Genomic DNA, 10,202 nt, shown 5'->3' on the forward strand with positions numbered 1-10,202 from the left:
GACTCCAAGGTGACTTTCTAGCCCCTGTATTTGTAGAACACAGTGGGGGGACCCTTAAATCTTCAGCAGGCACCCCACTGCCCAGTGCTGCTGTCTTGCTTTACAAAGGCATCACCAGCCTCCAGCAGCCACACCACGCTCCTTACACTACTGATGTTGTAATACAGGAATATTGCATTAGGCTCATGTATGACAACCCACAAAATGGTGTGCCTCACTCTCGGTCCCGTCCCCAGGTCCCCCATTCTCCTCCTCAAAGGTAATGATTGCTGCCTGCTCCTCATCCACCACACACACACACACACACACCGTTTTTAGTAAACACAAGATGGCAGCATATCAGACACACTCTTCTGCTGTGCTTTTTAACAAAAATTGTAACAGACCTGTACATCATTCAGATCAGTCTATAAAGATCTGCCTCTACATTTGAATGGCTGCCTAAGATTTCCGGGAGTAGTCGTATAATTTAGCAGCTTCCTGTGAGTGTTTAGGAAACAGTTTAGCTGCTTTCCAATCCTTCGCTGTTTCCAGCAGCACTGGAGTGAACAGCATTTACTTACCTGTGTGAGTGTACATTTGGGATAAAGTCCTAGAAGTGACATTCATACTCTTTTTAATCCTCACACCACCCCTGCAAGATTAAACATTATTACAACAATTTTAGAGATGAGAAAATGAAGGCTCAGGGAGGCAAAGTGATCATTCCAGCTGGAAGTGGGGTGGGAACTCGCAGTTTATTAGCTTGGTGTAGCTTTTTGGGGGGACCACAAACCACTCCCGGTCTATGATGGCCATGAAGGCTGATCCCTTTACTAAAGTCTCTGTGGCTACTGCCCAGAGCCTGCCAAGGAGAAGGTGGCCAATAAGAAGGCCACACACAGAGCCCAGTCTCTAGGAGAGGCCCCTGGACAGCCCTGCCGCCTCGCTGGTCTGGGGGCAGGCAGCCTCAGTGTGCTGGGTGGACAGCAGGAAGGCGAGTTGTCTGGGGAGGCGGCGACTCAGCAACTTGAGTTCCCAAAGGTTGCACAGTGGAGGTGGTGATGGTGCTGGTAGTGGTGCCGGGCAGGAGCCAGACGGTGATGTAAAATCTGGAGCCCCGAGCCTAGAGAAGCCACACAGAGCCACGCCTGGCCTTCAGGACCCCTGCTGGCTGCAGCCATTGCAGCCCAGAAAAGTCAGCCAGGGCCACATCTGGGAGGGCTCCAACTGAGATCTACTCCCAACCAGGCTTGACCTGGCCCCTTCCACACAGAGGCTCTGCCACCTGATGTCCCAGGAAGCCATGGGGGCACCGCACACTCACCCCCCAACACAGGCTCCTCCAGCCACCTGACATCCAAGCCAGAATCTAGGAGCCTCCCCAGTGCCTCCTGAGCCCCAGCCCATAAGTGGCTGGGGACGTGGTCTCAAGTCCTGCCCATCCACTAAGCAAGCTTTATTTTTAGCACCTGCCAGAGGCATACTTCTCTGCCATGCCAACCTGACTGTGAGACCACCCTCTGTCTCCCACTCCTCCTTCCAGCCCATCTCCCAGCAGCTACATGCAGGACCCAGCATGCCACCCACAGGCTTGACTGTCTCCGCAGCTCCCCCACAGGATGGCGTGGGAAAGCTCCCTTCTGCCTGCTCCCCACTGTTTTGCTGCCATTTGACTGAGGCTGACACCCACAGCCCCCTCCCTACCTCCTGTGCTCATGGGCCCAGCCGTAGAGATGTGGAAACCCACCAATGCCCACTCCCCCAGCCCTGGCATGGGACCAACTCCCTGCTGTGGCTGGGCCCTGGGAGCCGCTTGGTCCCTGGTCAATTATCTCTCCCCAGCCTTGGCTCAGCCCACTGCCCCCTTCAGCTCCCTGACATGTTCCCAGCAGCAGGGGTTCAGCCCCAGGCCTCTGCTCTGACCCCACAGTTGCCCCTGACGCTAAGCCAGTCCATTTTGCATGGGTAGAATCTGAGACCAGGAACATCTGAGCTCTCAGAGCCCAGCCCTGGCTGCTAAGCCCCATCGCTTCAGCTCGGCGATGTGGGGCAAAAGCCTGGGGATCTGATGCTCCTGTAGCCGAACTACGGGGAGTGAGGCCCAGCAAAGGCCAGGGCCGTTTGTGTGCTGGGTGTGCGTGTAAGTCTGTTCTTTGTGTGTGTGTGTGTGTGCGTGGCACTACTGTCTCTCCAGGTGTGTGTTCAGGGGAACGCGTGTGCATCCTCATGGCTGGCCAGAGTTGACAGGCACTATATCAAACAATGGGCATGGAAAAGTCAACACAGACCCCGCCCTGCCCCTGACATTAACTGGAGTGGGCGGGGGGCCAAGGCATCAGTGGGGCCGGGGCATTCAGGAGGCTAGGGGTCCTGCACTGCTGGTGGAGGAAGCCCTTCAGTGCCACACAGCTGTTCCCCGTGCCGTGCATGACTGAGGAGACACCAGGTCAGAAGCTCTGTTTCTTTCTCCACATCTGTTTAGGAGGGAGTAGGTGTGCCTGAGGGTCTGCTTTTCCGTGGCTGGATCTTTCCAAAGGTGTGCAGGGTTTCCTTGAGCGCCCCATGCATGGGGTGACAAGGGGGCATGAGAGTTTGTGCTGTGGTCAGCTGAGGGCCACCCAGTGCAGAGGTCCCTGCCAGGGCCTCCACCCTTGGAGTACAGCATTAGCCGGCCCAGTGCAGCCGCACTGAGTGCAGAAGCTCCTGGCTCCTTCCCTTGCTGCTCTCCCATGTGAAGGACTTGGCTAAACTCCTGCTGCACTGAGGCCAGTTTCTCCACCACTCCTCCAACTAGGCCTAACCCCGGTGGCCTGGGCCCTGCCCAGGGAAGGTTCTGTGTGCCCTTGCCTGGATGCTGCCTGGCTGTGGGAACAGTTATCAGGCTTTAGCGTCCCCCTTCTCTGCCTCAGTTTCCTCAGCTTTAAAGTGGCGCGTGCTGGGAGGATAACATGAACTTCTGCATGCAAAACTGGGGGACAGAAAGCCAGGCAGCATGCACACAGCCAGTGGGGGCGGTGGCATCAGGGCAGGGACTTACCCTCGGACTGGGATGGACCTCGTTGGCACCAACCTCTTCTGCAGGGGCAGCTGCACCGTGTTCGAGTCGTTTGTGACCTCCCAGGGCTGCAGGGGCTCAGGGTCGGGCTCTGTCAGCCACGACAACCTGCAACAGCACTTGGAATGTCAACATGGCCACCATCCACCAGCCTCCTGAAGTAACTCTCACTCATCTGGAACTTTCCATCTGCTAGGCACTGTTCTAAGTGCTTCACAAATATTAGCCCATATGTCAGCTGACAAGCATGCTGTGAGGCAGGTGTTACCCACACTTTACAGACAAGGAAACTGAGGCACAGAGGTTCCACAGCCAGGAGGTGGGAACTAAGCTGCAGCCTGCTCCAGAGCCTTGTCATGGCCACAGCAGCCAAACGGTGCAGAGCACTTGAGCCCCTGGGTGCTGGCCTCCCCTGGTTTCAACCTGAGGCCACTCTGTGTGGTGTGTACCTGCGACCTGGGCCTCATGTGATGGTGTCTGCGGTGGGGGACAGAATGGGGTGCAAGGTTATGGCTACAGTCTCCTGGGGCAAGGACAAGAACAGGTGCTCAGCTGGCCCGGCACAGGGACACAGCATGGAGCTCATCGTCCCCACCTCCCTCAAGCGTGGCTGCCCTCGTGGTCCCCCGTGGTCCCTGTGGGTAGCCCTGCCAAGCATCCAGGGCCACTTCTGGGCGCACAACACTTGTTTCTGGGGTGGGGGATGAGCATGGAGTGGGAAGCTTGAGGTTGCACGGTGCCAAGCTGAGCCCCAGTGCCAGGTGCTGCCTGCTGTCCTGCGGGTGGGAGGCCAGCTGCCCTGCGCCCCAGGCATTGCTGGCAAGATTTCCCTTGCATTTGTTTTGCCTCTTTGGTCCGTGGCTCTGTCCTTATGTGAAGTGCCCTGTGGAGACTTGGCCCAGGCCCCCTCGGGCTGCCCGTTATCCTGGCTAGTTGTGAGTCCCAGGAGCTCACAAACAATGGGTGCCCAGCACACCAATTCCAACACAGCTCAGGAGGGGCAGTCGTCTGTGGCCATGCTCCTCGCGTGACTTGGGGAAGCAGCTGGCCTGGGCTCTGGGATGACCCAGGGAGGCCTGAGCCCACCCAGAGGCCCCTCGGCTTAGGCTGTGATGGGGGTAACGAAGGCGGACCCCAGACTGTCAGCTGGGCAAGGGCTGCTAAGGGACTCCCTGTGGACAAAACCCCCTCCCAGCTGCAGCCCCACAGAATGCATTTGAGTTCCCAGGATGCTGGGGTGACCTGGGGGAGGCAGGGCTTGTCTCCAGAGGTGTGAGCCTCCCGCACCTGTACGGAAACTTCTTGGCAAAATTCTCCTGGGCCTGGATCCTCCACTTCTTACTCTGGTGAAACTTCTTGCAGGCACTGGAGTCCATCACTGAGTGGGTTAAGCTGAGGCACACCTCTCAGCCATGGCTGGAAGACAAGAGGAGGCGTCAGAGGGGGCAGGGGTGGTGGGGGGCAGAAGGCAGAGTGATGAGTACCCAGCAGGGCTGGGGGTGCCTGCGGGCCGCCAAATGACCTGCATCACTGCCCTGTGCATGTACCGCTGTGTTCAATTTTCTCCTGCGTGTAGCTTCCTGTGACCACCATAATCAAGGTCCTCACCAGACGCTCTCCCCAAGGCTCTCTCACGCTTACCCCTCCACAGCCACGCCTGTCCACAGCCCGGTTCCCCAACCCTGGCAGCCACTGATCTGTCCTCATCATGGGGCAGCCATGTGATTTCAGGAGCGCTATGCAGAGGAACTGCACACGAGGTGTGTTTCTGAGACTGGCTCCTTCTCATCCATTTCTTCCAGATCAGCCCAAACTTCACCCACAGTCTGTCCCTCCTGCTGCTGAGCACTGTTCTAGGGTGTGGTTGTGCAGCTTCTCAGCCCTCCAGCTTGGGGCACTTACAAAGCCACTGTTAATATTCAGATGTAAGTTTTTGCATGAAAATAAGTCTTCATTTCTCTGAGATATATTGCTGGCTCATATGGTAAGTCCATCTCTAGTTTTCTGTTTGTTTGTTTTGAGACAAGGTCTTGATCTGCCGCCCAGGCTGGAGTGCCGTGGTTGATCACGGCTCACTGCTGCCTCAACCTCCTGGGTTCAAGTGATCCTGCCACCTCAGCCTCCTGAGTAGCTGGGAGCACAGGCATGTGCTACCATGCCCCACTAATTATATATTTTTGTAGAAATGGGGTCTAACTATGTTGCCCAGGCTGTACATACATTTTTTGTTTGTTTTGTTTTTCTGTTTTTTTTTTTTTTTTTTTTTTTTTGAGACGAAGTCTCGCTCTCGTCCCCAGGCTGGAGTGCAATGGCATGATCTTGGCTCACTGCAACCTCTGCCTCCCGGATTCAAGCAATTCTCCTGCCTCAGCCTCCCAAGTAGCTGGGATTACAGGCGCCTGCCACCACGCCTGGCTAATTTTTGTATTTTTAGTAGAGACGGGGTTTCACCATGTTGGCCAGGCTGGTCTCAAACTCCTGACCTCAGGTGATCCATCCGCCTCGGCCTCCTAAAGTGTTGGGATTACAGGCGTGAGCCACCGCGCCTGGCCCGGCTGTACATACATTTTAAAGCACCCCAGGTGAGCAGAGTTAGGTGAGCATTGAGGCTACTGGAGGGTAAGGTCTGACCCCTGGTGTCCTTTGTGGCAGCATGTCACCTGTTCCTTCTCACTGGTGTGTTTTCATGGTAGCCACCTCAGCCAGCATGCCACCACACGGGACCCTGAAGCATGTTGTGACAATGCCGACTGCCTGCTAGTTTCCCCAGGTGCCACATTTTGTCCCCTGAGCTGACAAGTGAAGCCCTGGTCAGGGAGTGGGGCTGATTCCTGGTCTGGGGGGCTGGGTCCTTGTGGCCTAGCCAGATGGTGGCCTTTCTCTGGGACTAGCACCATCCAGTAGAACTTTCTGAGATGATGGAAATGCCCTAGGTCCGTGCTGTCCGAGACGGCAGCTGCTGGCTACATGAGGTTATCAGCTGAGCATGACTGAGGGACTGAATAGTTTTCAATTGTATTTAATTCTAATAACTGTGAACAGCTAGCTGCTCATGGCTAGTGCCTGCTGCATTGGACAGCACAGGTCTGGCCACTCGGAGGAAGTCTGCTGCTTCCCTGGGTGTGGTTCCAGCAACAAGCTTGGAGGCTGCACTTCACCAGAACCCTAGGCCTGAGTGTTTGGCTCCTGTCCTCTCTCAGGAAGGCCAGCCCTTTGGTCAAGGTGACCCCTGATGCGTGCTTCCCTGGCTGCTGGGGGTTCTCAACCAGCCATGCTGTGCCGAAGCCCCGTGTTTATGACACTGAGGAGGCATCGCCTGCCCATTCAGAGGAGAGATGGGCAGCCTTTGGGGGCCATCGCCCTTTGAGGCCAGGACGGTACAGTCGCAGGAGACCTGACACGGTGCAGGCTAGACCCCGCTCCAGCATGGAACTGGGCCGCACAGCAGGAGGTGGGTGGCAGGTGAGTGAGCATTATCACCTGAGCTCCACCTCCTGTCAGATCAGCAGCAGCATTAGATTCTCATAGGAGCGCAGGCCCCATTATGAACTGAGCATGTGGGGAATCTAGGCTGCATGCTCCTTATGAGAATCTAGCTCATCCCTGATGATCTGAGGTGGAACAGTTTCATCCCCAAACCAGCCACCACCCCCTGCCACAGTGTCCATGGAAAAATTGTTTTCCATGAAACCGTGGTGCCAAAAAGGTTAGGGACCACTGGACTAGAGCCACCCCCTGGCCTCAAAGACCCTCTAACACCCTTGCCAGCCACCCCCTACCTTCCTGCTCCATAACCCTGCCCCTCCAGGGCTGTGCCAGCTTTGTCTCCGCAGGCTCCCCCAGCCCCACTGCCCTCTGGGAGGTCCCTTGATGGACAGGGCCATGTAGTGTGCCTTGCAGGGGCAGGGGTGTGGCCCTGAGGAATGTCTGCCTCCTCCCACATCTGGTGGGCAACATCGGGACAGCCCAGCTCACAGGCCTGCCAGCCCCTCCACATCACACCCTGTCCCATCCTACCTGGTGCTCCACTGAAAGCCCTCAGCCTAGAGGATTGTGCACTGCTTTGGTGGGGATGCCCCAGAAGCAGGGAGCCTGCATGCCAGTGAGGACCTGGCTTCAGCCTGAGATTTGCAGCAGATGCTGTCAGGGGCCCACGCACAGCACCTCTGCCCTCACCTCCACACCTGGAGGCCAGGCCTTTGACTCCCTCCGGCTGCAGAGATGCACTAGGCCATGCACAGAGAGTGACAGCAGCCCCTCACCAATGAGGGCAGGGAATTGGATAAATACCCCAGCTCCCTTGCCCCTCTTCGGGGGCAGCTCGGAGCTGTGCTCTGCACAGTCACCCACAGCAGCCTGTGGGGGCTGGCTGAGCTGCAGCCATGGTGAGCACACCCCAGAGTGCATCCTCCTTTCCCCTTCCCTCCCCACATCCCACTTTCCTCTCAGCGCCTCCTGGGTGCAGCTCCCAAGTGCAGCTCTGCACTTGCACCTGTCCAGGGCCTGCTTGGGGACTGCACATCTACACACTCATGCCCAGCAACCGCTGCAAATGCCCCAGCCTCAGAGGACCCAGGCCAAGAAGGCGGCCACTAAGCAGGTTTCCCACCTCGCCTCACTGACTGCCGTTCCCACACACACTCCCACACACACTCACTCTCACAGACACACACACTCATTCTCACACACACACTCACACAGACTGACCCCACACACAGACTCATACTCACAGACTCACACATACACACACTCACACAGACTCACACACACAGACTCACACACACTCAGGCTCACCCATACACACAGACTCACATACACACTCAGACACACACACACAGACACCCCCCACACACAGACTCACATACACACACACACACACAGACTCACACACATGCTCAGACTCACATAGACACACACACAGACACATACACACTCACACACTCATACACACAGACACACATAGATTCACATACACACACAGACACATACACACATACACACAGACCCACACACACAAACTCACATACACATACACAGATTCACATACACAGACTCACACATTCACACACAGATTCACACGCACACAGATTCACACTCACACACACATACAGACACTCTTACAGACTCACACTCAGACCTGACCTCATACACACCCCCACACACAGGCAGGTGGCCATCTGGGTGTGGCTGGCCTCAGCTCTGTCCCTATCCTCTGCTGCGTGACCTGGGAGCTCCTCGCTTCCTTGGTCCAAGGCAGAGGCTGCCCCCACCAGCCCATAACGCACCTTGCTTCCCTTCCCAATTCAAAGCAGCTGGCGTGGCCTACTACCACACCTGGCATGATTCAAAATCCGATGATGTCTGGAGAGGAGCCCCTGGGGAACACGGATAGCCCTTCCCAAATCTGGGATTCTGGAGTCCTCCAAAAGCCGGTGGGCTCGGGCAAGACTGCTCGGCAGTGATCCCATAATGTGCCATGCTGCTCATCCATCCCTCTGAGGGCGGGGTACTGGGCTAGCTGGGAGGCTGCCTGCTGCCAAGTGTGGAATCACTCAAGGCCCGAGGCGGGAGGCTGCATACTGGACACTGAACACAGGCCACTGGGACCATGGCCATGGCATGGGAGACCAGCCTGTCTGTGAGCCAGAACACACCCGCTCACCCACCGCCTCCGTGCCCCATCTCTGACTCTGGAAGATCAGCCATCCAGAGGGCCTTTGCCCTGGCCCAGAAATACTGCCAGCCCTGCTCACGACCTGTCCCTTGCCCACACCAAGAAGTCCCTGGGCCCTGAAGGGCGGGCTTCCCCACTGACTTGCCCACTAGTCTAGTACAGGGTGCAGCTCTCTACACCAGTGCTGGCTAAAGGGGGTCTTGGTGGCCTCCGCCCCTGCAGCCCTGGCTGTTCTGAGGACACTGGGATGCCTTCGCTGGGCCTAAGCCCACAGTCCTGCAGCCACAGCCTGGGCCAGGCCCCAGCTCAGCCCCTTCCTGTCAGGTGCACTTGGGTGAGTCACCTCCAGCCCAGGCTCAACCCTGAGGAGTGTGGGGCAGGGGAAGCCTGGGCCGGGACAGGCAGCAGGGCCACAGCAGAAGGCTGCAGAATGGTGCCTGTGGCCTCTAAGTGTCTGCTACATTCTATGCATAACCTCACTTCATTTTTTTTCTACCTGATGGAGAACGTATTATGCTCACCCCCATAATTCAAGTGAGGAAACTGAGGCTCCGGAAAGTTAACTGATTTGCCTGCATTCACACAGTGAGTCGGGGAAGAGGTTCAGGATGGGTGGCCTGTGCTCCTCCTGCTGGGCCACGCAGCCTCAAACAGTCTTGGACCGGGGAAGCAGCATTACCACAGGAATTGAGGGATCAAGGGAGACAGGAGCGCCCCTCAGCCCCACCCCATACCCTCCCACCTGACCCCTAGGTCATGGAGATGACCCTGTAAGCTGACTGCTGAATCTGCCCCACAGGGACAGGGCTGCTGCAGAGTCCAGGGCTGCCCTCTGCCATCATGACCCTTTCCCAGGCTCTTCTCCGCCACCCTGTTGCTGCTTCCCAAGTCCCTAACCAACTTGGGGACTGTCCTTTCCAGCCACACAGGCTGCTAACACTCACCAGGCAGCTACCTTGAATTCTGGCAGTGACGATGATCAGGTGTGATCAGAGAGTCCTGGAACTGCTCCTATCCAGCAAGATGCTGGTGTGAGAGCCGCTGTGGCCCCCGAGGCTGGCAGGGCCCTGGCTACAGCCCTCTCTGGAGAGACCCAGTCCCAGGCTATGCCCAGAGCTTCCAGCCAGAAAGGACAAGCTGCAGGACCCTGTGGGCTGGCTTATGTGACGCCAGGCAGACTGAAGCTGGCCATGGTCCCAGCTGCCACATTACCACAGGAACAGCAGCCCCAGGGTCCCCGGACAGGCAGTGCCAACAAGCTCACTGCAAGGTCAGAAGCCCTTGAGGTCACAATTGGTGACATCACAGCTGCTGACCCATGAGGCTCAGACTCCAGCCTGAAGCCCCTCTGGCCCAGGGAGTGACTGCAAAGTCAGCAGCACATGGGCCAGGGCTGGCCAGCCTCTCAGCTCCACGCACCCAGACAGAAGCATCCACATCTGCACTCTTCATAGCAGAGACCTCTCCCTGTTCAGGTTCTGCATACAGAAG

At 57.1% G+C, this 10,202-nt stretch overlaps 1 protein-coding gene across 2 annotated transcripts; it reads right to left on the reverse strand.

Moving 5' to 3' along the window:
• Positions 1–699: 699 nt before the first annotated feature.
• Positions 700–9,992, reverse strand: C2H3orf22 (chromosome 2 C3orf22 homolog). 2 transcript variants are annotated; one of them, XM_003815237.5, is made up of 4 exons: positions 9,656–9,992; positions 4,325–4,453; positions 3,020–3,145; positions 700–1,105 (listed from the first exon to the last, which is right to left on the reverse strand). In XM_003815237.5, the coding sequence occupies exons 2-4, from the start codon at positions 4,411–4,413 to the stop codon at positions 895–897; spliced, it is 426 nt and encodes a 141-aa protein (XP_003815285.1). In that variant the 5' UTR covers positions 4,414–4,453; positions 9,656–9,992; the 3' UTR covers positions 700–894. The 2 variants fall into 2 exon arrangements, with proteins under 2 accessions (XP_003815285.1, XP_054966361.1); XM_055110386.2 differs by having other exon boundaries at positions 701–1,105; positions 9,667–9,978.
• Positions 9,993–10,202: the final 210 nt, after the last annotated feature.

The sequence above is a fragment of the Pan paniscus genome, chromosome 2 (assembly GCF_029289425.2).
Source record: "Pan paniscus chromosome 2, NHGRI_mPanPan1-v2.0_pri, whole genome shotgun sequence".
In the NCBI taxonomy this organism is placed as follows: Eukaryota; Metazoa; Chordata; class Mammalia; order Primates; family Hominidae; genus Pan; species Pan paniscus.